Here is a 26591-nt window from a genome sequence, read left to right on the forward strand (position 1 = left end):
ATGGGAAATTATAAATCTAGACCAACCCAGACTTGCACGGGTAACTAATGTCACTTTTTTACAGGCAGTGTGCCATCCATCCATCAGAAAGGAGCAAATGGTATTTCAGGAGATAACTCATTCCTGGTTTACTCTTGAGTTCAAGGCTCAGGTATTGTTCTTGACTTAACCCAGATACAGGCTGTGAAAGAAGACAAAAAAGCCAAAAAATCTACTAAACTAAATTTATTTGGGGCAATAATATAAGATCATAATAATTTGTATACTATGTTGATTTAACTCATACTTCATGAGAAAAACCTTTAAGTCTCTAACCTTTTTCTGCTGTGTGTCTGTTGAGGAAAAAAGAACTAACAAATGCAACCTGAACTTTAAGTTTTCTCTTGAATATTATTTAATATTAAAATACATATGCACTGTCTCTGAAATCCTTGTATATGGTTCTATATTAGCTGCAGTAGGAACAGTTTAATAGCTGTAATATTTTAAACTTTATTAGAAATATATGTGAAACTGTACAATTGGACGTTTAAAAATCCAGTGTTTTGGTTACTGCGACATTGTTATTTCTGTGCTTTGAAGTGTTTAATCAGTTTGGAGTTTTTGTTGTAGATGAATGGAAGAAGAAAGTCAGTGAATCCTATGCCACAGTCACGGAGCGCTTGGAGGACGACCTGCAAATCAAGGAAAAGGAGCTGGCAGAGTTAAAGCACGTTTTCAGGTAAAATATTCTGTGAATCTGTTTATCGATTTATTTAAAATGACTATTTGTTATCAAACAGTGTTTCCAGTTTCAGGTGTTTTATATGGACAGAGTTTCTCCTGTGTGGAATGCATGTTCCTTATGTCTATTTTTGGGAATATGTCATCACAGTGCTGGCTAGAGCCCCACAGCAGAGTACCAAAATTAGTGGCAGCTGATTATTAATGCCAATATTTTACAACACACACTTATATACTTTTGTAAAATAGGTAGCTCTAGTACAATGTCTGATTTTGCTGTGCACTTTTCAGTTTTGCTGGCGTGTTTCTGCAGACAGGAATATTGCTGAAGTGTACCACTGTGAGCAAACACAAAAGCAGTGGATTCAAAGTTAGGATGGGACTGGTTTTCTCAGGACAGCACATGCTCACACTCAGGCTCACCCAGCTGAGTAACACAGACCTGTTCGTTACCTGCAAAGCTCCAGTGCAGCCAGCTCCCAGCTCACAGACTGGAAAGGAGCTGAGAAAAGTATCGAAACTTCTTTTTTATTGTAACCTTGTTAAATACCTGTAATGGTTGCTCCTCCCTCAGGGTGGGTTTATTGTTACACAAATCCGAGTGTTCTGCAAACTCAGGGTCACGGGTGTGCTGATACTGGATGGAAACTTCTATGGGCAGGCCAAAATTGAGATTCTCCAAAGCAATATTAACTGTAGGTGTATTTTGTTTTCAACAAATATAATTACTTAGAGTGTCTGATGGATCACTAACAAATTAGTCTGTGCTGAAGGAAACCCACAAGGCTCAATGACAAAAGCTAAAATGTCCGAGTACTGTCTCATTTAACAACCTGTAAGCAAGCACAGTGATCACTGCCCCTGTCATTTCATCTGTGGAGTATAAACCCACTTTTTGATAGGCTTTTCCTGGTTATTCTTTTCATTTAGCAAGATGGCCCCTGCTATATGCATGTCCTACTCATTGATTTTAAAATCAATACACATATTTTAAAAATACATCATACTTATTATTACATTAATATAGACGTGTAGTTTATATGGATTGTTTATATTTTTAAAGAGTCTTTCTTCTGATTTCCCCTAATTTAGATAAATTTAGAATGTATATATTGTGATTGCATAGCCAGATTTCTCAGAAAACAATAAATCTGGACCACTCAACATGATAGTAGTAAAGTATTTCTAGATTTACAGACTGTACCCTGGGTATAAATTCAACCTCGCATCTCAAAAAAAATTGCATTGAGATTTCTCTTTTAAATGTTTCCTGTATGCAAGAGGCTGTGCTGAAAGATGAAAGAAATACTCATCTGTGAAATCCCTTTTTCAGCTCTGATGAAGCCTTCTGCAAAGTGAACCTGAATTACCGCACGGAGAGCGGGCTCTCGCTGCTGCACCTGTGCTGCGTCTGTGGGGGTAGGTGTGGGGCCCGGCACCCTGCCCCAGCGCGGGTCTGCCATGGCTGGCCGAGGCCTGGGCCCTCAGGGAAAGCCTCAGCTGTGTGTGGGGTAGGTGTGGGGCACGGCACCCTGCCCCAGCGCGGGTCTGCCATGGCTGGCCGAGGCCTGGGCCCTCAGGGAAAGCCTCAGCTGTGTGTGGGGTAGGTGTGGGGCACGGCACCCTGCCCCAGCGCGGGTCCGTTCTGGCTGGCAGAGGCCTGGGCCCTCAGGGAAAGCCTCAGCTGTGTGTGGGGTAGGTGTGGGGCCCGGCACCCTGCCCCAGCGCGGGTCTGCCATGGCTGGCCGAGGCCTGGGCCCTCAGGGAAAGCCTCAGCGGGAGCAGCAGTTCCCAGCAGGGCTCTGAGCTGCCCTGCCCGAGGCTTCAGTGGAGCCCAACAAGGGCTGATCCTTCCGTCTGACCAAGGCTCTGTGCATGATGCAGCATGATCCACTGCAGGTGTTCAGCTCATCCTAAATTGCTTCTGATTGATCAATCCAAACCCATCGCAGAGCATTTCTGGCTCCACATTTCTGTCCTGGCTCGGGCTCCAGGACAGGAACCTTGTTGTAGCGGCACTTTGTGGTACTTACACCACCAACTTTTCTACCGTAATGAAAATATCTGTATTTCATTTCACATTGATTAAAAGAAGAATTACTGAAATGCTTTGCTGAGAAGCATCAGCTGATAGGGCTTTTCCAGATAGCGCATCAGAATACACAAGGGAGGAGGGCAAGATGTGTTCTGGGATGCTCATACAAACATACTAATGGTGGGATTTTCCACTTGGATCCACACAGCTGCTCTGTTATCCACAAAAAGTCATTAGTTCATGTACTTGCTTTGCTCTTGTTATACAATTTTCAGCAGATACTGGCTGAGAGAGGCAGAGACTTTTACCCTGAGGTTTCAGCTCTGCAAAGTACTGACATGCATAAATGATTTTATCAATCTTAGTTAGATGTTCACTATGAGGAACAACCTGATCCTGCACTACTGAAAAATGAGTGGATCTTTACTTGTCATTTTTGAGTGCAAGATCCTATCCAAAGATGGCATCAATACATGGGAACATCAGTGCAGATGGGGTAGCTGAGAGGAAGTTTAGGAAAACACACACTTATCATTAGTTCTGTGAACACTCAGAGAAGGGCAAAGAACTGCTAGATCTGACATTGTCCTTGGCTATTGTCACAAATGCTCAAAAGGCAGATGAATTTATTGAATTTATGTATTTATTCACTGTGTGTCAGAAAGGTCAGAGCAAAGCTCCTGGCCTGGACCACATAAATGGAGCCACATTAGCACTGCCCAAAATGACTGTCCTTGTGAGGATGTCCTGTGTAGGGAGAGCAATGCTCCAGTTCTGAGATGGCAAAGGAGCTCAGTGACAGGGAAACCAGAGGCTCCAGAAGCACCTTCTGGCTCATGGAGCTCTCTGCAGCATGCTCTGCATGCCAAAGGAGGAGTTTGCTTCTCTAGAAGCTCAGCTACCCTTACCAAACCCTCATTAAAGTGTGAACAAACAGTGAGCTGGCATGTGGCCAGACCTGCAGTTGTCCCAGCCAATGAGGTATTTCCATCAATCTCATCATTCTAAAGTTTCAAAATATATATTTTATTACTTGCCTCAGGTCAGCAGTCAAGATATTTCTCTGCTTTCAAACTCACACAGGAGCTTCTTGCCTCATCTGCATGTTCTTTCCTGTAACTGTCTTTTCTCCACTTTTCTCTCTAAAGGCAACAAATCCCACATCAGAACTCTCATGCTAAAAGGGCTGCGCCCGTCCAGACTAACGAGAAATGGATTTACAGCTCTGCACTTGGCAGCTTATAAGGTAAATTATTTTAAATAGAATTGATGACGGGAAATCAGAACTGAGCAACTGATTTGTCTGAACTGTCCAGATGAGCTCTCTAGTCATTATTTCTGGTGAAAATGTAAGTTTCACATCTGTGGTGCATAGAGAAATGCCCTTTAATGAGCCCATGCACAGAAATCAGCGTGTGCTTTTGCAGTGTCATTCGCGCAACTCCAGTGCAACATCCAGTGCAGCTCGAGGCAGAGGAGCTGTCCAGTGCCACCATAAAATGAGGACAGAGAGTTTTTCAGCAGCCAGGCCTCAGTATAGAGAAGAGAGGCCTGGTGCTGGCAGAGCTGCCCCCGCCTGCCGCGGCACTCGGCCCCTGCACCGCGGCTGCTCCCTCTCCACGGCAGCCAGGGCTGGGCTGCGCGCTGCGGCTGCGAGAGCCTGTCCCAGGAATGATGTGCGTTCATCCCGGCCCGCAGGACAACGCGGAGCTGCTGACGGCGCTGCTGCACGGCGGGGCGGACATCCAGCAGGTCGGGTACGGCGCGCTGACAGCGCTGCACGTCGCCGCCATCGCCGGCCACCACAAGGTACGTGTCCCTGCGCTCTGCGGGACTCGGGTGAGTGCTGGCGTTGGCTGGTCGTTCTGGTTTACTGTCTTTCAAAACACAATTCAGAACTGCTTAAGTACAGCTGGATTTTGTTTAATTTTTTCTGCGTTTTGGGAATATCGTATCTGTGCATGTATTTTTACACTGAACAAACATGCACAAAAGGACGCAGGTCAAAGGTTGGACTTGATAGGTCTTGGAGGTCTTTTCCAATCTTGATGATTCTTTGTGATAGTTCAGTGCAGAATGATGGTGGAGCTGTTAACCTGAGCCCTGACTCTGGGATGGTCCCATTCACAGGTATTTACTGTCTCCTTTGTGGACAGTACAAAGAGATCTCCTCTGAGCACTCTGGGGTTTCAAGCAATTTCTAAAACATCTGGGCCTTCTGCCCTAAATGTCAAAGGCAGACCTGCTGTTGCTCCCTTGTCCTGAGCTCCTGCTGAGGTTATGGGCACGTTTAGGGTGCTCACAACCCAACAATATTAACTCAATAAGAAATAAACTGTTAGTAGTATTGAAAACTTTCTTATTTCTTCCTTTGGAATGATCAGCTCTGTATCTGAAGCATCTATATAGAGTGGGACTCTATATATATATATATATATATATATATATATATATATATATAAACTCATTTGGTTCATCTGCTGCTCAGGGAACCAAGGATTCGTGGTCCGAGTTCTTGCTTTCCTTCTTTACATAGCTGTGAGTTTTTCAGTCAGCTTAGAAGTTCCTCTGCCAGATAAAGTAGCTTGTTTTGTCCACAATTTCATTAATATTTGTGGAAACATGGAATAATTTTTTCAAACCCCTTTATAAGGGTGGGTTTTTACCCCTTGCCCTTTTCCAAAAGACAAAGTCCTTATGATGTCTGTCTCATGGGGTTTTTGTTGGCTCCCTCTAACCTTCAGAGTGGCTTAATTAATTGTCTTTGAAGTGAGATCATTGACTTGAGTGTTCAAAAAACTTCTGATTAATAAACCTTTTGTAAGAGAATTTTAAGAAAAATTGCAAAGTAAGACTATTGTGCAAGTCGTTTAAAGTATTGTTTTGAAATAACATTTGGTTGTGCAAGGAGAGGGAAGCATTAGCTCCCCTTGTTCTCCAGGCTGTGCGGTGTGAACCCCTCTGGGATGCTGCGGCTGCCTTAGGCCAGCCCACCCAGCTGCTTTCTCTGCAGCTTGGGAACGTCCCCTGGGTTACAACTTCACTTCCACTCACTGTCAGTCTCCTGAGGATAAAAATCTTTGGGTTTTTTCCTACTTAGTTTCTGAAGTATTTCTATCCTTGCACATCCCTCCAGCATAGCCTCCTACTTGTGATGCCTATGACAGCTTTCAGTGCTTTCTAAGACTGCTTTCTTCTCTCCTAGAAAGATATCTTGTCTGGGAGACTATCAAGCCTGTCTCTGTACCCCTCTCATCATTTACACTTGAGTGGAGTTTGCTTAGTACAGCGCACAGAATTCTATTTATCAGGGGATCACAAAGCAGCAGGCACGGGTGCAATTGCTACAGCCTGGAAAATGTGTCAAAACCCATCTAGTTTTATGTTCATCATCAGGGATGGATCCACATCACTCAACACAGTTTTTTCACCTTGAAGATCCACCTTGAAAGCTTCTAGATGAATCTAAATTTTGAATTCCAGCTCCCAAAGAATTTGAGGAGAATAAGGAGTTATTAATTGGAGTTATTCACATCCCTGAATGTGTTACAGCCTCACACTTCATGGCTAAATTAAAATCAGCCTAATCCAAAGACATTTCAGTTATATTAATGTAAAAGCTACGGGCCCAAACATCTCTTTTCAGAGACAACAGCTACAACTTCAGGTTTTTTTCATGGTAGTTTGCTGGAAAATGTCTTAGTAGACTAAGCATTTGAAAGCCACCAAACCATTAAATCCCTGGCTGGCTGGCTCTATGTTCCCACCTCTGGCTCACCAAGATATTGAAAATTGGCCAGACACAGGAAACACAGTGGAGGGAATCAGCTGTGTTAGCTAAATAATGGAGTGTGTTCTTTATTTAGCAGCTGAGCATATTCCCACCCATCCCCTGAGTGCCTGTTGCTGAGCTGATAGAACAGCCAGCAGAAAGATCTCAGGGGATCTCTCTTCAGATTTTTGTTATGTAGTCAAATGCTTTTTTGAAATCAGCAGCAAAACATATGTGACATTTGGCAAGGGAAATTCTGACTGTATGTAAAGGGGGAGAGGGGATCACAACGAGAGTGATGCAGCACTGAGGGCATTCCAGGGAGGATGCAGAACCCCACACTTGGCAATAATCACACCTGGCCCTGCAGTGCTGCCTCTGGGGGAAATCATAGCTGATGCCATGGAAAAATGGTTAAAAATAATGGGAAATGGATACATTTACATTTTTCAGGGCACGCACTTTGTGCAGAAAATATCTTCAGGCCTTCCTATGAAAAAAGAATAATTGTAACTGTGTAAAGAAGCAATCCCTGTACACTGATGTTGCCTGGGAAGAGTTTGTGTTCTCAGAGCCCTCGAGAGTTGCATGGGCTGGACTGACTGTCCTTGCTGTTGCATGTTTTATGTGATTTGGGGGTCTCAGCTGAGCGAGCCGGTGACAGAGGTGCACGGTGACACCTGGCACTGGCTGCCCTCCTCCAGGGGCTGTCCATGGGCAGGCACTGGTGTGAGCAGCACAGTGCAGGATGGCCCCTGCCCCGTCCTTGGTAGCGCCTCAACCCCAGCTCTTTACCCTGTCCTGACTCATGGTTCTGTGTCCTTCATCATCATGACTCTCAAATCTTTGCACCCATCAAACTGGTATGCAGAATTTCTGAAGCAATCCCCAGCCCAAGCCCTCTGTGTGCCCAAGGACTCCCTTGTGCTTCAGGAAAACCCCCTCGGGCTTCAATGTAGAACCCAAAGTGGTTTCATTCAGTCTTCTATTTTGGCAGCTATGCAGCAAGGCATTTCCTGAGAGTTCATAGCTTTCAAAAAAACATGGGCCTCCTGAAGGACCAAAAAAAAAAAAAATTTGAAAGAAAGCACTTAGGGTTATTTATTGAAGCCAAAGAGCTGTTATGTTCTAAAATACAAAGAAATCTTTCCGTGTTTGAGGATTTACCTTCACACATTTAAATTTAAAAGGATCTTTCATTTTGTGTGACTTTTTCACTTCTAAAAACTCTGGTATGTTTACAGCTCTTTGTTCATAATGGCTAGAAGAAAATTAAAGGTTGTTTGAGACAGCCAGACGGCCATTTCTGCATCTCTTACTTAATAAATCAGTTTTTTTAGTGGCATGCCGATTTTCAGGCTCATTTGTAAAGCATCAGTGACATTCAGTGTTCAGTTCAAGTACTGTAAGCTAATCACTTTTACATGCTCTGCACCTTTCTAACCCGTTTGTTCGGGGCTGTTTGACGTGTTTTAAATGGGAGGCATGAGGTCTCAAAGTCCCGTTTCTCCAGCTGAGCACATGCAATGCATGCACGGAGCATTGTAGCGGGCCCGTAGCACACCCCCCCAGCGCTGGTGGTGGGCAGTGCTGCTGTTTCCTTGCAGGCTGTGGACATGCTGCTGCAGCACGGGGCCTACGTGAACGTGCAGGACGCCGTGTTCTTCACGCCGCTGCACATCGCTGCCTACTACGGCCACGAGCAGGTAAGGGCCCTCAGCCCTGCCCCGGGGCACTCGGAGCCTGCTCCTCTCTTGTGCTGCTTGGGCTCTGTGCATTTTCACAATTCATGTGTGCTTGCTTTTGAGAATTTTAATATTTTTATAGACATGTAACTTGAAAATGAGTTTCCTATTGAATCAATCTCTTCTCCCTGTTTTAACTTTACAGAGATGCCCATGTATAGTATCACCCAATGCACTGTTGTATCTGGTTTCCTCAAGGTTTTATTTTCATGTAATATTTTAATCAACCCTAATTAATTATTTAGGTAACCCACCTGTTACTGAAGTTTGGAGCCGATGTGAATGCGAGTGGTGAAGTTGGGGACAGACCTCTCCACCTGGCTGCTGCCAAAGGCTTTCTCAACATCACAAAGCTTTTGATGGAAGAGGGAAGCAAAGCTGATGGTAAGAAAACATATTTAAAAATCCTCTGTAACACTGTGTTTTCTAGACAGAGTCCTAGCTTCCTAACACATCCTCTTTGTATGTGTGTCTGTGTATCATCTTTGGACAACTGAAACAAGAAAACAGCAGTTGGAAAGCATTCCTTGGTTAAGCATGCTGGTTTGTCATCTCATGTTTACTTTATTTTCAGTAATAAGTTAGAGGTAAAAAACAGGGGCAAAAAACAAACTTAAGATTAATATACAGAGGTGGCTTATTATTTAGACATTGATTCAGGTAGGGAACATGTGGCCATGTGGTGGGGATCTGTAGTCAAAGTGACTCAAGTGCACAGAGAAATAGTGAACGCGGTGTAGGAGAAGGATTTAAAGTCAAAATTATGCTGCAAGTAATTTAAAATAATTCATAAGGAAGTCCAAATTCCACAGAGACTGTTTACAAGGGCCTGTAGTGCCAGGACAAGGGGAATGGCTTCACACTGGCAGAGGGCAGGGTTAGATTAAACACAGGGAAAAATCCCTCCCTGTGAGGGTGGGCAGGCCCTGGCACAGGTGCCCAGAGCAGCTGTGGCTGCCCCTGGATCCCTGGAGGTGTCCACAGCCAGGCTGGACACTGGGGCTGGAGCACCTGGGCAGTGGGAGGGGTCCCTGCCCACAGGAAGGGACCTGAAAGATCAGGGTCCCTTCTAACCCAGGCCATTCTACGATTCTGTGAAATACTGAGCAAATTCCAAATTATTTAAAGATTGTCTTATCCTCAGAGTAAGAGAAATGGTTTTTGGGACGTAGCAGTACATTGCTTGGAAATGTACTGCTCGTTAATACATCAATTTACCGTGTTCTCTGGGAGTCCTGCCTGCAATCACACATCCTCCTCCTGCAATAAAAATGCATGGAGGGAAGCAGCACAGTCAGGTCTGTGCGTGCTGTTTTCAGAAGTGAGCTCAGGGTGTTTCAGCCTCGATGTGTATGCACTGGGCTGAAATAATTATAATAAATGGGGGGAAAAAGAGACGTTCTCTCATCATGACAAGGCAGTGGGAGGTTTGCCCTCTGTTAGAGAGTTTATTCCAAAAGGAAAGAATCTGGGGCACCATTTCAGGTCCTTTTCTTTAAACTCAAAATCTTCTGCACAGAAAAAAAGAAAAGGGAGACTGGAAGCTGGAAGCCTTTTGCTCTTAAAGTAGCACACTTTGAAACTTGCTGTAAATGCAGCAGCAGAGGAAAAGTCTTTAGTGCCCAGGAATGAAAGGAACTGGGGAAAGAACCTGAATAAATTTGGCACTGTTCAGTGCAGACCAGTAATTGGGGTCACAAACTTGAACTGTTTCTTTTAACGCAGTGTGAGCCCAAACCTGCAGCAATTGCCCATCCCATAAGCAGGCAGAAGGCTCCCTGGCATGGGGAGCTCCATGACAGCTGGCAGGCTCCAGCACTCCCATCTGCAGATCAAGGATCCCCCAGGGACACTCTATGCAACTGCCCTTGGAATGTTTTGCTACGACTGGTACATGCCAGCAGTTCTGTGCTGCCTGGATGTTCCCAGTTCTGTTGATGTTGTTATTGTCTTACTTTTGCTACAAAATTGCTGTTTCTAAAGGTCATTTATAACTCATGATTCCTTCACGGAAAGCTTTGTCAAAAGACTCAATAAGTTTGCAGCTGGAAGAAAGCAGTCATGCCCCAAGTTCAGAAAATCACCTTGACAGTGCACTGCAGGTGGCACAGAGCAATGTGGGTTTGATATCCAAAAGATCACAGAAATTTCAATTTTGAACAAATACACCCCCAAATATTGTTCCAGGAGGTTTCAAAATGCATAGACACAACACATAAAATTCTACTAAACATCCCAAACCACCCCAGATACACTGTGTTAAGGATAAAATCCTTTCTGTGGTCTTTCTCTTGGTGAACCGGCAGTGAATGCTCAGGACAACGAAGATCATGTGCCTCTGCACTTCTGCTCTCGATTTGGGCACCATGATATTGTCAAGTTCTTACTGCAGAGCAGCTTCGAGGTGCAGCCCCACGTGGTGAACATCTATGGAGACACACCTCTACACCTGTGAGTGCCCTGGAGCAGCTGCTGGGCAGGTTTGGGGCTCTTGGGAAGGCTGGTCTGGCTAACTCCTCTGTACTGGCTTCCTCTTCAGTGCCTGCTACAATGGGAAGTTTGAAGTTGTCAAGGAAATAATTCAGCTCTCAGGAACAGAAAGTCTCACTAAAGAAAATATATTCAGTGAAACAGCTTTCCACAGGTGAGGTGTTCAAATGCCAATGTCAGTAGAGCTTCACTTACACACGCGTGCAGCACAACACCCAAAATTACAAATGTGTCACAACACCCAAAATTACAGATGTCTCACAACACCCAAAGTTACAGATGTCTCACAACACCCAAAGTTACAGATGTCTCCCCACACCCAGGTGAGAGAGCAAGCAGGGAGCTACACAGGGAGGGTGAGTTTGTGTCATGAGATACATGACAGGGTATGAAGCAAGAGGCAAAACAAGGCAGTGAAAATCAGATTCACCAACACCTGATTGGACAGTGGTTCCTCTCCTTGTCCAGTCTGAACAGACTGTTTGCACAACTGTGCAAAATTAGGTGATTCAGCAATAATTAGAATGTTTCTGAAACAATAAAAATGAATATGCTCTGGTGGATTAATCATGCATTTGCACATTTCTAATCATCCTTTATTACTGCATTTTTATTTCTTTGGAATTCTTTTTTGCCTACCCAAAGTACTTCTTTTATGGACTGTGGAACTCACCACTCCCTTTACTTCTGCAGCGCTTGCACCTATGGAAAGAACATAGAACTTGTCAAGTTTCTTCTTGACCAGAATGTTGTAAGCATCAATCATCAGGGGAGAGATGGGCACACAGGTAACATCTCCATACTTACTGGGTGTGAGGGTATATACCAGCCCCACAATATGCACCATGCACCACCAGGATTTCCAGCACCCCAGTACCTTTCAGGCAGAGCACAGCTTTCTAGAAATATTTTTACTGGAGGCATAGAAGTGATAAGACTTCAGTGAGGATGTATCAGGCTCATTAGGGTGTATATGAGTAACAAAACCTGTTCCTCCCATATTAAGGCTTCTAAGTAGTGTTACAGATCATTCTGCAAAGAGATAGGCTTCTGGAATGTAGTGTCTGAAGGGCTGCACACCCTCCTGTCCCCACTACACAGAGCTGCCTTTGTTTCCACTTGCTTTTTCTCATATACAGAGTCGTTAAATGGGGTTTGCAGGTGGCAAAGTGGTGGCACATTGTGCAGAGGCAATAGATTGGTTCTTGCAACCTTAATGTTTAATTTTCACCTCTTGCCTCAGGTATTTTTTGACAACATATTTATTTATCGAGGAGATCAATTTGCACTTTACAGTTGTTGCTGCAGTCCCGTTCTGTGTTCTGACAGCTGTGCTCCCCACGCTTCTCTGATGTTGCAGGATTGCACTGTGCTTGCTACCATGGCCACATTCGCCTTGTGCAGTTCCTGCTGGATAATGGAGCTGATATGAATCTTGTAGCTTGTGATCCCAGCAGGTCCAGTGGAGAAAAGGATGAGCAGACCTGTTTGATGTGGGCTTATGAGAAAGGTATTTCAATTCTCCAGTTTCTGCTACAAAACCCACAGAAGCTGTGCAGGAAGGAGAGGGCAGCATGGGAAGGAGATAACACTGAAAAACAACCTGCCAATGTCTGCAGACAGAGTTCCCACCACCTGTTCCCCAGGCACTGGCACAAAGGGTTATAAACACCAGCCCTTCAATTGTCATCTCAGATCTCTGCTAAACATTCATTTAATCCAGCAAAAAAGAGTTCACTGAAGACGATTGTCAATTTCCTTTGCAGGATTTCTGCCGCAGGGTTTTCCTTTGCTGTATCTTGCATTTTAGGTGGACTCAAGAAAATAACATGCTTGTTTTTACTGGCAGAAATTTCCCATATTTCTACAATTAAGAATCACAGTAGGTTTAGATTAGCATCACCATGTGTTTGCATATTTTATAGTGATGTTTTACATTTTTTTAAAAAATACCCTGATTTAGTATAAAATAATATTTTTTAAGTCTTTTGAGTTACCTGCAAATCTTCATATTTCTCTTTCCTTCCTAGGTCACGATGCAATTGTGACCCTCCTGAAGCATTACAAGAGACCTCAGGATGAATCCCCCTGCAATGAATACTCCCAGCCTGGAGGAGGTATGGGCTGAGCAATCATTTTATTCAAGGGGCCTGATCCAAAGACTGCTGAAATCTCTGGAAGTGCTCCACCCATGTCAGAGAGCTTTGGGTCAGTCCTGTCCAGCACAAATAAAATCACAGTCATGAGACTCAGCACTTTCTGGCCATACTCAGATTCCTTTCGAGGCTGCAGCCATCCAGCACCCCAGTCTGCTGTGCTTGGTATAGTGAGGAAAATGAACTGTATCCCAGCCCAAGCCAGCTCCCATCAGATGTGTTGGTGTGTTCATCTGAATTCTCACCCTTTATTATTAATTCTTTCTGGCACCATTGACTCATTAATTTATCAGCACCATCACTTATGTTGTCGTTGAACTCCATCATTTCCTTCTGTTCTTTATTTCAGATGGTTCCTACGTGTCAGTGCCATCCCCCCTAGGGAAGATTAAAAGCATGACAAAAGGTATTTGCAATGGCAGATTGGGAAAACGTGAACTCTTGTGGTCCTTTGATCCAATGTGTTTGTCAGCCTGAGCATCCTACACAGGATTCATTATTCCTGGACTTTCTGTGGTACATTGTTCTATTTCCCTGGGGTAATTTTAGGAACATACTTAGCTTTGTTACTCAGTATAATGACAATTCCTGTATTTGTCCTGTTTTCATTAATTTTTAAAATATATATATATTTCTTTTTATTTCTTTGAGGAAAGGCTGTGATGTGAAATAGCACTAATGAAATACCCATTTCTCCATGAATGCAAAGTATCATTTAAATCACACCATAGAATGCCTGAATTATCCTTATAAGAAAATTTCTGTCCAAAAATAATTTGTGTTGCTCTGAAAAAAATACAGCTGAAACATTCAGATAAATATTTTAAGATATTTTAAGATATTTCCTCTTTTTTTTTTTTTGTGGTACTTTGAATTTTCAACTTTAAATGTTCACTCTGAATGTCATCAAATCCTTGCATCCTTCACATAGCAGCATCAAAATGCTCTGTTTAGAAATATTCTGATAAACTTTATAATAATAAACTAAAAATTTCAACAAGAGAAAGACATTTGACAACTAAATTCAGTATAAAGTTTAGATTCCACATTTCACCAAGAGCCAGTGAGCTCTGGAGTAGCATCCCCAGCAGCAGCAATGGGCACTGGCTGCACAGAAAGAAGGGATGAATTCTCCATGTAAGGAATTCTGCACTACCATCCCATGGTTCAGGCAGAGTTTGGGGACGTGGGGCAGTGCTCATGGCTGGCAGGTGCTAAAGCCAGGAGGGCCCAAGGCAGCCTGTGGCATTGCAAGGATGTGTCTGTCACTGGGCTTTGCTGTAGCAGAGAGCAGGATTGGCAGTCCATTTACAGGGAAAAATCAGCTTTCCCAGCGCAAGAGCTCTGAATTTCAGTGCTTTTACGCTTGGTCCTCCCCCTGGCCATGTTTTACAAACGGAATGGGTGTTTCTCTTGCAGAAAAGGCTGATGTCCTCCTCCTCCGTGCTGGTTTGCCATCACACTTCCACCTGCAGCTCTCTGAGATAGAGTTCCACGAGATCATCGGCTCAGGTACCAGAAGTGAAAAGGCATTCACTTTAAATGTTCCATGTTCATAACAAACATATTTGAGCTTATTTATTTTAAACTATTTTAGGGTCTTTTGGAAAAGTCTATAAGGGACGATGTAGAAATAAAATTGTTGCAATCAAACGGTAAGTTTGTCGTGCTTTTCCATCCTGCTTGGTCAGTCACCTAGTTTGAAGCATTTCAAAAGCCCATACTTTATGATACCTTTGCCTTCTGCTTCCTCTCATGTCACTCCAAGCTACCGAGCCAACACCTACTGCTCCAAGTCTGATGTGGACATGTTCTGCCGCGAGGTTTCCATCCTCTGCCGACTGAACCACCCCTGTGTCATCCAGTTCGTGGGAGCCTGCCTGGATGACCCCAGCCAGTTTGCCATTGTCACCCAGTACATCTCGGGGGGATCACTCTTCTCCCTGCTCCACGAGCAGAAGAGGTATTGCCCTCATCCACCAGCGGGCCTGCTTACAGAATTTGGAACAGCAGGGAATCTAAGCTGATGTAAATATCCATTTCAGCATAGGACAACAGGGAAAGGAACACCCTAGAAAATGTTGAGCTTTGGTTCAGTTTATTAGGTGTACAAGATAAACTGATAAGTCTTCACAAACTTGTTGTTGTCATTATTTTACAGTATATAGATTTACTTCACATAGATTATGTAACATTATTTTGTATGTAAAACAGTTTTAAATGTTGCACGATTTACAGATCAGAATAATTTTCAACTGTCTATTAACTTCAGGTAATCTTTTATTTTATTTTACAAAATACAGAATTCTTGATCTGCAGTCTAAATTAATCATTGCTGTAGATGTGGCCAAAGGCATGGAGTACCTCCACAATCTCACACAACCCATCATACATCGGGATCTGAACAGGTCAGTTTCTGTCTCTAACCTAAAAATTTAGACAACATGAAGGCTCAAAGCCACAGGGACACTGTGCAGTGTCCTGCAACCCCAGTGTCTCATTAGCACTCAGTTGAAAATAATCTCAGGGGTTTTATACAAACCTGTACAAGTCACAATAGCTGAACTGTGGTTGTCCTGGAAGGCTGCAGTAGCTGACAGTGTTTTCCTGCACCTGTTTGTTTTCCTGAATCTCTGTTTTCCAGTGCTGAGTTTCAGCCTAACACCGTCTGTCAAAGGGCACTTGGTCACATTCCCTCTTCACTTCCTCTCCATCCCTTTGCTTTGTCTCTTTTGTGTAAATATTTCCCCCCAGTCACCGAGTTGGTGTGTTTCTTGGTTTGCTGAGCTCGTTTGTTACAGCTAACTAACAGCAAGCAGCTCTGATTGCTGCCCCTGGGAGCTGGGATCTTGCATGGGACTGGGCACTGCTCCATCTCCTTGGTGGTGTCCCAGTGGGAGCACTGAGGCCTCGGTATCTGCAGGGAAAAGCCTGTTCTTTCTGTTCTAGCTATGGGAACAGTCTTGTGCATGTTGCAGCAACAGGGGATGAAATACTGAGGCTGCACTGACTGCAAGATTGAAGTAGAAAATGACCCTTTGCTAAAGCCAAAACATGGTCCTTTGCTCTCGAGGGCTGACAGAGCTATAGGCAGGCTGGAATGGCATCTGCACTGTACTTTGAGCCTCCTTCACATACCTGCATCCCTGCCCAGTGCTTCCAGGCCACAAACCTGTGTTGTTCCAAGGGACAGCCTTGTTCCTGAGGCAGTGGCACGAGCCAAGAGCCCCATGGCTGACTCTGCAGCCTGTGGAACTGCTCTAGGGCAGCCAAGGCTCAGACCTCACAGTGCAGCCCCATGCCTTGGTGGCTCTGAGGAGAACAATTCTGCATTGCAGGATTTTAGAGAATTATTTCCTCAAAAGAAAACCCAAATCAGTACCTTCCTAGAGAGCCAGAAAGCCCCACAGCAGCCATACAGATCATATTTGTAAGGGTCAGAAGATAATGTGCTCTGGGGTTGTTGGTGCCATTCATGTGTGCTGCTGAGAGAACTCAACTTCTGAAAGTTTAGTGCAAGAGCAGGAGTCATGTTTGCAGCATGAGTCCCAGCCAACCCACAGGCACAATTACCAGATGAAAATCTTTGCAACAGCTTAAGAGAAAGACTAAGAGTGAAATTCTGTGTTAAGTTTTGCCAGTGGCTTCACAGGAGCCTCATATTTTTTACCTTAAATTTTCACATAACTCATAACCACCTTTGTGAATTCTGAAATCTAATGCACTGCATATAATGCATTAAATAAACCTGCAATATGGCTTGACAGAATAGAGAGGAAAATTAATCTTTCGTGTCTCTACCCTGGAAAAGGGGTTATCCTTCCATTTGAAGAATAATTGGGAGTTTTATTTTGCTTTTCAGTTCTGACTGCTATCAGAAACGGTGACATGCATCAACTTATTTCCACTTACAGCATGGTGAGGGATGGCAGCCACGATGATTATAGCACTTTAATAAAAGAGACCATTTTATTATCCATTTAATTTAAGCCATAACAGCTGAACATGGCTGGAGGAAGCCTTTGAGCGACTGACCTGCTTTTGATGACTCTGACTATCTGTGAACACTTCTGAGAGCTGCTTGGTGAGGGAGATGAAAGAGAGGATGGCAGCCTGGTGTAATGAGGATGGAGTCTGCGACTCCTCTTTGTTGAAATATCCCTTGTGAAATCTTAAAATATCCATTGCTTTTCATTACACCCACAGCATGTTAAAGGCAGAAGGATCTTTTAATGGCCCGAATCCCTGTGAAAGGGACATGCTGAGCCTGTCACTTGCCATGGGAGAGAGAGGCCTCCGTGCCTGGCAGACCCAGCACCACATCCTTTCACAAAGCCAGGATGATTGCACACTCCTCGTTCTTATCTCGTTTTCTTCCTTCCATGGTTTCATGATGAGAACAATGCCTGCTCTCACCACTGCAATCCCTGTGTGACCTTAACAGAAGACAATTAATTTCTGATTCTGCTGAACTCAGTATTAGTCTTCTGCCAGCTCAGTTCAGCTTGGATTTTTCTTGCTGTATTTCTCAAAACACAAGCTTAAGAGTTACCTGTTTCATCTGAGGTTTTCAAATTTTCAAGTGCCACTGAGGCAATAATAGCATTTTTAAGATGTACCTTCCAAGCCTTATTTCTGTGGGGTGTATTTTTTACTTTAAAAAAGAAAAATCAGTAACTGTAGTGCTTCCTGGAGGTAGCAGACTGACAAAGCCCTCCCAGAGCCTGCTTCCTGCTCTCAGATATGCCCATCAATGCACTCAGCAGCAAGATGAGCATTTCAGCACTGTTGCTCAGATCCTGGCCCAGGGGAGGTTCAGGTTGGGCATCAGGGAGAATTTCATCACTGAAAGGGTGGCCAGGCATTGGAAGAGGCTGCCCAGGGCAGTAGTGTATTTCCCTTCCCTGGAGATGTCCAAGGAACAACTGGACGTGGCACCCAGTGCTCTGGCCTGTGGCAAGGTGGGGATTGGTCACAGGTTGGACTCTGTGATCTTGGGGGTCTTGGAGACTTCTTTTCCAGTCTCAAAGATTCTGTGCTTCTATGAAAGGCTGATGCATGCCATGAGGAGAAAGGGAATTTCAGTTTATTTCTCTGCTTCTCCACAAAAACTGTCAGCCTAGGTCTTCATTATGTCTTGACTTGTCAAGTTGGATTTATTCAGGTCTACACAATCCTGGAATAGATTGAAGTTGAAGCTAGGGCTCAGTGCAGTTTATTCACATTGAGACATGGTGATATTTTTTGTCCCTGCTGACAGAGGCCAAATTTGAGCAAAGACCACAGCAAAGTCTGTAGCTTTGTATGGCTTGTGTACCTGCACCTACCCTGGGGCACAGCCTTCAAGAGTCTCTCTAGTTCAGCCTTGTGTTTGATTCATATTTTCAGTTGGCATATGGTGTGGGTCTCAAAACAATTCCACGTGTCATACTAAAATCATGTCAATATTTTGATGGAAGGTACGTGTGAGAGCTAAAATCAGATCAAAGATAAATCAAGAGAGTCATGGTTACAGTTTTATGGTTAAATTTATCATCCCAAGGGTTGGATTTAGGTGAAGGCGAAAATCTTGAAGACAGTGATTTGTGGGAGTGCTGCTTGAGAGAGCTTAAATTTTTTTCTGTCCTAAGACTGTTATCTGTTAAAATTTGTGTTCCTCACTTGACTGTTCTTGTTTGTATCCACAGCTCTAATATAAGCAAGTTGTGCTTTTTGTTGAGACCATCAATATTACTTCCATTTTCCCTCTTCATGTAAACTCTTGCCAACTTTTTCATTTCTGTTTTTCATACACTTTTCACTCTTCTGAATTTTCTTGGCTCAGTCAGCATTTGATAAATATCCTGAGAGCACTGTTGTGTCCACATTCCTTATGTTGTGATTTGCTCAGCCCTTCCACAGCCCTGTGCCATGAAGGTGTAGTGACTGGGGCAGGGAAATCTTCATCCCCAGAGGAACTGGAAACCTGTGACCTAGCTAAAGCAGCTTCTGGGTCTTTCCCCAGGTTTCCATTTTGTTTGAAACCCTGAGTTTTTGTTGCTGATTTCTAAAAGTCTCTCTGGATTTGTTGCATACAAGTCAGTCAAAGGTTGGCTTGCCCTCTTGGGGTAATGTGTACTTTCTAACAGTAAATATGAGGCATACCTATAGACATTTAGCTATCTGAGGAGGTAATTTGAGCTCAAATGTTTAGCTAGGACCCAAAAACTATAGCATTTTCACCGTCTTTAAGATGCTATCAAACAATTACCTATGTTTTTTTTCCCCAGTCACAATATTCTCCTGTATGAGGATGGTCATGCAGTAGTTGCTGATTTTGGAGGTAAGGAGTTTTTATGAAACACTTATAAATTAACCCAAATTTTCTAAAAGTAAACATGTGCTTTCTGAGGGGGCACATGGAAATCCCTGTGAAATTGCACTTAAGGTAGGAGTTTTGTATAGTAAGTGTATTGGCCTGAGAGTAATTCTTTTTCTTGCTCTGTTTCAGAATCTCGATTTCTACAATCCCTGGATGAAGACAACATGACAAAACAACCTGGGGTTTGTTTCTTTTGTTTCTTGCTTTATTCCACATAGTTAATATCAAATAGGCAGGCAAACACAGTTTAGGAGAAGAAGACATTGGAAATACCTTTATTGGAATAGGTGGACAGGTGTAGTATCAAATCTCTCTCAATGTTTCTCTGTCTTGATTTTATTTTTTTCCTCTGTCTTCAATAACAGAGATGAGGGAATATATAACATCTGCAGCAGAAAACAATGCTTTATAAGGCTATCTTTGGAGCTCTGTTGCTCCAATTCCTTACTAAAGAGTTATTTTTAATCCACTCTTCCCTACTCACATTCTGTTGGCAGGTGGTTCCTTTTTCTAACAGCTACTCAGCACTGGTTCCCTTATTTCACGGTTCTTTTCTTCACAGCAGCCTGCTGCTCACAGTCAGATTTACAAGACAGCTGTTCTCTTCGTGGGTTTGCGTCCAGATGTGTGCTGTGTGTCACTCCACGGCCAGGAATGTTCACATTATCCCAGCTGTTAACGTGGCCCGGGGTGGGTGATGGCATGGAATGGAGGGGGCAGTGCCAGAGGATGGTGGTGCTGCCCCAGGCCTTGGCAAGCAGCTGGTTAACACTCAGGAGTGGCACTCACTTCGTGGTGGAGGGTAGGGAGCACAAGGACTCTAGAAATCCACCCTGAACCCATCACCCCAGAGAGAGAGGAGTTGCTTGTGAAGCAGCCTCAGAACTGGGGGTCTGCAGGGAGCAGCGAGACCCCAAGAGAGCAGGCTCCAGTCCAATGCAGCTATTGCCAGCTTTTACTTCTGCCAGCTGGAGCAGTGGTTAATTCCCATTGAATGGCATGTGGGCATATATCTCTCAGACCGTGTCATGTGGTCTCTGGACCTTGAGCCTGGGGTTCTGCTTTTATTCTCACCCTACTGTGATGTTTTAAGAAACATCTGTGGCTCTATGGACCTGAGACAGCCCCAAGCTAATGCAGGTACATATCATGCACTGTAACACACTGACTGGATCTTGCAAGCCAGGTGAAAGCTTTTCCTGGCAGATTACCAATTATTTTATGGAGTGTTGGAGGCAGGAAATATGGAAACAAAGGAAAACAAGCATACAAATACAGGAATAGGTGCTTGTTTGAGGAGGCAAACACTGCTAATGTGTGATTGCTGTTTCCTGGTGTGCAGAACCTGCGCTGGATGGCCCCTGAGGTGTTCACCCAGTGCACAAGGTACACCATCAAAGCCGATGTCTTCAGCTACGCTCTGTGCCTCTGGGAGCTGTTAACAGGGGAAATTCCCTTTGCTCACCTGAAACCAGGTAACATGCTCAATGAATTAATGTTTTAAATTTCGCTGAAGTCGAGAAGTAGCTGCACTGTGTAATTTTTAACCCATACCATACTGAAGTGTGCTATTAAGTGCTGAGATACGGCATTTGGTGAAGAGCACAGAACTATCCTATCTAGGTCTAGGACTAGCAACAAGACACTGACTACAGAGTGTCTGTCTCTCACATGAATATTGGGATTGCAGAGCCATTCTCTGGTACATCTCCTTGGTGTGCCTCAGGACAGCATCCACAAACCAGGGGTAAAGGGGGGTGTACAACAGCAGAGCAAGATTTCCAGGGCTGCCCTTTGCACTCATGAGATTCTGCCCCCTGGGTGTCTGACAAGAGCTGTTAGGGGACATGAGTGCTGCAGGACAAGGTCAGAGCCAGCATGGGAAAGGAGGGAGGGTTCAGCCCCTGTGCCAGTGAGACCCTCACTGCTGTCTGACCTGTGACAGATGGCCTGGGGCCATGGCATGGGCATCCCAGTCTGCTCTTGGTCCGATGGAAAAAGCCTCCTTTAACCTCCAGCCAGCCTTTATTCGTTGGTTGGACGGCTCAGCAGAAGGTTTCCACACCTGCTGGGTGTCTCAGCAGCGGGCAGGGGTGTTCCTGGGGTTGGTGTGACTGCAGGGCTGTGTCTCAGTGTGGGCAGGGGTGTTCCTGGGGTGACCCCAGGTGCTGATGGTTGTTGTCTCTGGCTGTCCCGTGCAGCGGCAGCAGCAGCAGACATGGCTTATCACCATGTCCGTCCCCCCATCGGCTACTCCATCCCCAAGCCCATCTCTGCCTTGCTGATAAGGGGCTGGAACGCCTGTCCTGAGGTGAGTATCCCCAGCAGAGGGAAAATGGGCTCTTAGCTCTGGCTGATGCCCCCAAAATCACAGTTTCTGTGGGAAGGGTCACTGCAGAAAGCCCCCAAGCAGGTAATGGGGTGTGTCAGGAAATACAGGAGAGTTGGTGAATTGAGGAGGAAAGTAAATTAACACTTAGCCTTTCAACAAAACTTAATTAATCACGTAATGCTGATTGTGACTTGAGCTGTTACAGAATGAGTAGAAAATTCCTTGCTGCTCTCAGATTTTTGTAAGCAATGGTTAATGACAGCATGTAACACACATTCATTTTAAATTCATTAATAAGATGTCATATTAAAGTGCTGACTTAGGTGGGCACTGAGATGGGTACAGTCCCTGTGTCTTGTCACCATTCCCACAGCCAGTCAGCCCCTGTAAGGAGACACCATCTTTTCAGAGCCCCAGTACAGTTTGTTGCCCATTTGTGACTCCAATGTCACTTCATCTTTAGAGCTTCAGGACAGAACTATAAAACTATTGATGGTTCAATCAGCCCATGGATGGCCAGAACTTTGCACAAGATGTGATCAAAAACTTGCCAAAATTATCTTTATTAAGGGTTTTTTGCTATCGTTCTTTATTAGGCTCTATTTTGCTTTACTAAAAGTGTTTTGCTACCATTTGTTATGGAAAAATGGTGAGTTTTGGGGCTCAACGAGTGTTCTCAAGTAAAATCCCCCACTGGTCCCCAAAGGTCTGCTCAGTTTAAAAGAAAGAAAGGGAGTGGGGGTTTTGCTGGATGGCCATGACATGCCTCCAAGTTAGAAAATGTATCCTTTTATTTATCTTTCATTTCATTCAAGGCTCATCCCAGCTGAAAACTAGTTCCCATGTGCCATGTCCCTGTTTCTATTTATCAGGTATTTGAACATCTGTTTCCCAGAATCTTTTGACAGCAGCTGTTTCCAAAGGCAAACTGGTGATTAGAAGATTAGCAGCATCTCCTGAGAAGTCGTTTTCATTGGCTAATTGGATTTGTGAGCTTTAATTAGAGCTAGGGAATTCGCCATAAGGCCTAGGGCTGAGCTCTGTAAAGAAGTAAACAGTTTTATTAAGTGCAACTCTCATGGACGAGGGAGGGAGGAGGATGGCCACACAGACAGGCTGGCCAGGAACTCATCCACTGCTCATCTCTGCTGTTGCTGTGTCTGAAGTCCTGTTCATGGCCAGAGAGAAAGTCAACCTAAAGAGCAGAGCCAATAATTTATTGATAGTTTTTTTGTGATCTAGTCATCATTAGCTGAAATCTAATTGTTACAGAAAGAGAGATCAATTGCAGTTAAAGTTCATATGCACACACGTCTTCACGTTGTAGCTCAGCACTGAACTTGCAGATTTCATCAGATTCCCAGACAGACTGACAGCTATGCCATGAAGTTCAGAGAGGGGAAATGATGGGGACTGTGGCTCATCCCTTCCCTGTGTGTCAATCTAATCCCATCAGATTTGTCCCCTTCCATTTTTAACCCAGCTCTGGTTTTCCTGCTGTGTTCACAGGGGAGACCAGAGTTTTCAGAAGTTGTCACAAAGTTAGAGGAGTGTCTGTGCAATATTGAGGTAAGGACCTGGCTGCCAGCAGGGGAGGTCTGTGTGTGTGCAAGCGGATGGGAGTGCCAGTGGGCACAGGGACAGTGGCAGCAGCCGGGGACAGCGGTGGCTTTGGAGCGGCTGCAAAAGTCCAGGGAAAAGTGGGATGCGACTTATGAGAGAGATGAGGAAGGACTTGTAAATATGCCATAATGGTACCTTTTTTTTTTTTTTTTTAATCCAGTTAATGTCTCCAGCCTCCAGCAACAGCAGCGGGTCCCTGTCTCCCTCGTCCTCCTCGGACTGCCTGGTGGCCCGGGGTGGCCCTGGCCGCAGCCACGTGGCCGCGCTGCGCACCCGCTTCGAGCTGGAGTACGCCGTGAACGCGCGGGCCTGCGCGGCCTGGGCACAGGGGTGGGTACGGAACCCCCTGCCTGGGCATGGGGTGGGTATGGAACCAACACCCGGGCTGCCTGGGCATGGGGTGGGTATGGAACCAACACCCGGGCTGCCTGGGCACAGGGGTGGGTATGGAACCAACACCCGGGCTGCTCATGGGGTGGATACGGAACACCCTGCCTGGGCATGGGATGGGTATGGAACCAACACCCGGGGCACAGGGGTGGGTACGGAACACCCTGCCTGGGCATGGGGTGGGTATGGAACCAACACCCGGGGCACAGGGGTGGGTACGGAATGCCCTGCCTGGGCATGGGGTGGGTATGGAACCAACACCCGGGCTGCCTGGGCATGGGGTGGGTATGGAACCAACACCCGGGCTGCCTGGGCATGGGGTGGGTATGGAACCAACACCCGGGCTGCTCATGGGGTGGATACGGAACACCCTGCCTGGGCATGGGATGGGTATGGAACCAACACCCGGGGCACAGGGGTGGGTACGGAACACCCTGCCTGGGCATGGGGTGGGTATGGAACACCCTGCCTGGGCATGGGGTGGGTACAAAACACCCTGCCTGGGCATGGGGTGGGTATGGAACACCTGGGCTGCTCACAGGGGTGGATACAGAACACCCTGCCTGGGCATGGGGTGGGTATGGAGCCAACACCCGGGGCACAGGGGTGGGTATGGAACCAACACCCGGGCTGCTCACGGGGTGGGTACCCAACACCCAGGCTGCCTGGGCACAGGGGTGGGTATGAGCCACCGCGCCCTTCAGGTTCCCCTGACGTGACTGAAGGACAGAAGCAGGCTGTGCTGCTGGGAGGTGGCATGGCAGGAGGGGAGAGCACTGGACCTGTGCCATCAGCTTGTCCATCCCAGAGCGCAGGCTCCATTGGGAGAGCAGCGGGGGAAGGTGAAAGTGTCCTTGCTGAGAAGGGAAGGGGCAGGTGGACAGACAAAAAGACAGAATCCAGAGCCTTGCAGCAGCTACAGAGGCAGGAGACAACTATGTAAGGAAGAGCCTGACAGAGGTTTGTGGCAGTCAGCATTTCTGGGACTGGTTCTACCAGGGTACATCCTAAAAGCTGGGTATCACTCATTTCATGACTACAGAACAGTAAGAATGCCTGATATTTTTAAGGTAGGGACACACATGGGATCTACATTATTGTACCATTAAGAACTGGTTTCAAGGGCAAGCATAGCAACTCCCATCTCTAGGATCAGGGATGAACCACGTTAGCAGGATAGTGGGTTTTGTCCATGACTGGAAGATAATTCCACTATCTTCTTTGCCTGAGAAATGTATTTGCAAGAACCTTATAGCAGTGACACATAAAATACATGTCAATGACCCCGGATTGATGCCTGGAATTGTTTCCAAGATGGCAATCCAGAGACAGTTGTGAAGCCCCAAATGGAGTATTTGAGGGCAGTTACTCTGAGAAGGTAACTGTGTGCCAGTAAGCCCTGGGGGCCATGGTCTCACTTCATGACTTATTCTTGCTTTTTGTTTACTGCACTGCTGTGGCCAGGCCCCACGCTGATGTCTCATGGTCTTTCCTTCCACTCTGGAAAAAAAGTGCTCATGGTCTGGAGATGTGCCATCATCAGTCTCACAAACTGACACCTCGTGTTTAAATTGCAGCAGTGGGCAGCCCCCTTCTCAGGGCCTGTCTCTGGATGACATGAGAAGGACCTTCCAGTACCCAGCCGTGGACAAGAACGGTGAGCTGCTGCAGAGCGCTGCCCGCGCTGCCGGGGCACGGGCCAGGCTGCCGTGCTGGCACTGCGGGGCAGGGCTGGGGAGCACTCTGTGCCAGCTGCAGGGACCCTCTCTGCTCCGCAGGCTACGTGTCGGACCCCTTGAGCACCATGAGGTTCCACTCCTGCAGCAGCAGCTTGGAGGACAGCAGCTGAGGGAGGGAGCGTCCGCTGCCCCGGCCCGGCATCACCGCGGAGCCCTGAGTGTCACGCTGCCATCCCTGGGCTGAACAGCTTGGGTGTTGATGACAAATGTCCCTGTCCTGCATTCTGCTTTTGCACTCCCTCAGCTGACCACCCCGTGCCCTGCAGCACCACCTCTGACCCTGGGGCATTGAAAAAGAGAAGAGAGGCAGGGCAGCAGAAGTTGAACTCTTCCTCTAGAAGCAATTACAGAGTTAATCACGCTGATATTTTCTGGGGTCTTTTTTTCAAAGTAACAAAAGTTATCTGCAATACTGTCTGTGTGGCCAAGGCAGAGCTGCCTCCCTGGCTGAGCAGGAATCAGTATTTCCCATTGATGGCAGGGTTCTGTGATGTTATTGAGGATGCTGTTTCTCTGCAGCCATGATCCCTGAAGCAGGTCTGCAAAGAGGCCTCAAGCAGTGTGACAGACATGAGCTATGACTGCATGGTGGGCTCTGACAATGGCACACCTGCCATTACTTCAATAGTGCTGAAGCAATAAAAATGGGGAACATTTCAGTAAGTAAAGCTTAGAGGTCGTTTTCCATTGGTTCTGTTTCACTTGCTGAAAAGTTGATTGGGAGGAAGCTGTTACAGCTCTGTCACAGCTCTCCCAGCACTGCCCCTGGTACCAGTCAGTGGTTACCACTGCTCCACTGGGCTCCTGTCTCAGGTGCTGTTCCATTTACACCAGCAGCTGCTGGGACAGTAGAAATGCCACAATAAATACGCAGGAAAGCCTGGGATGGGGCTCCCCAGGACCCTGCTGGACCCTGTCTGCAACTTCCAGGAAGTCACGAGATTCCCATGGAAAGGGCTGAACAAGAGGAACTATAAAGCTCCAGCAAACCACAACAACACAACATCCAGATTTGTCTACAACTGGAGGAAATCTGCTGTATTTTTTCTAGGAGTACAAGCAAGGTTGGCAGTTTTCATGCTGTGAGGGAAGAGGGGCAGAGCAGAAGGGAGAAGCTGCATCTGGGATGCTGATGAAAATTGCCTGCCTGACTCTAATTGGCCAGAAAATGATCTGCTCCACATGGCTGAGCTACAGAAGCACAGGCAGGGAAGAGGCTGATGAA

The 26591-nt window shown here is 45.7% G+C and overlaps 1 protein-coding gene across 1 annotated transcript; it reads left to right on the forward strand.

The window, feature by feature from the left end:
• TNNI3K (TNNI3 interacting kinase) lies at positions 1-25997 on the forward strand. The gene is made up of 25 exons (XM_059478231.1): positions 1-40; positions 613-721; positions 2057-2142; positions 3907-4004; positions 4457-4567; positions 8138-8236; positions 8521-8659; positions 10582-10726; positions 10815-10919; positions 11459-11553; positions 12126-12275; positions 12796-12882; positions 13271-13327; positions 14341-14433; positions 14519-14576; positions 14690-14884; positions 15225-15329; positions 19191-19243; positions 19412-19464; positions 20625-20757; positions 21484-21593; positions 23124-23183; positions 23398-23567; positions 25205-25284; positions 25406-25997. The coding sequence occupies exons 1-25, from the start codon at positions 1-3 to the stop codon at positions 25474-25476; spliced, it is 2502 nt and encodes an 833-aa protein (XP_059334214.1). The 3' UTR covers positions 25477-25997.
• Positions 25998-26591: the final 594 nt, after the last annotated feature.

This window comes from Ammospiza nelsoni, chromosome 9 (assembly GCF_027579445.1).
Source record: "Ammospiza nelsoni isolate bAmmNel1 chromosome 9, bAmmNel1.pri, whole genome shotgun sequence".
In the NCBI taxonomy this organism is placed as follows: Eukaryota; Metazoa; Chordata; class Aves; order Passeriformes; family Passerellidae; genus Ammospiza; species Ammospiza nelsoni.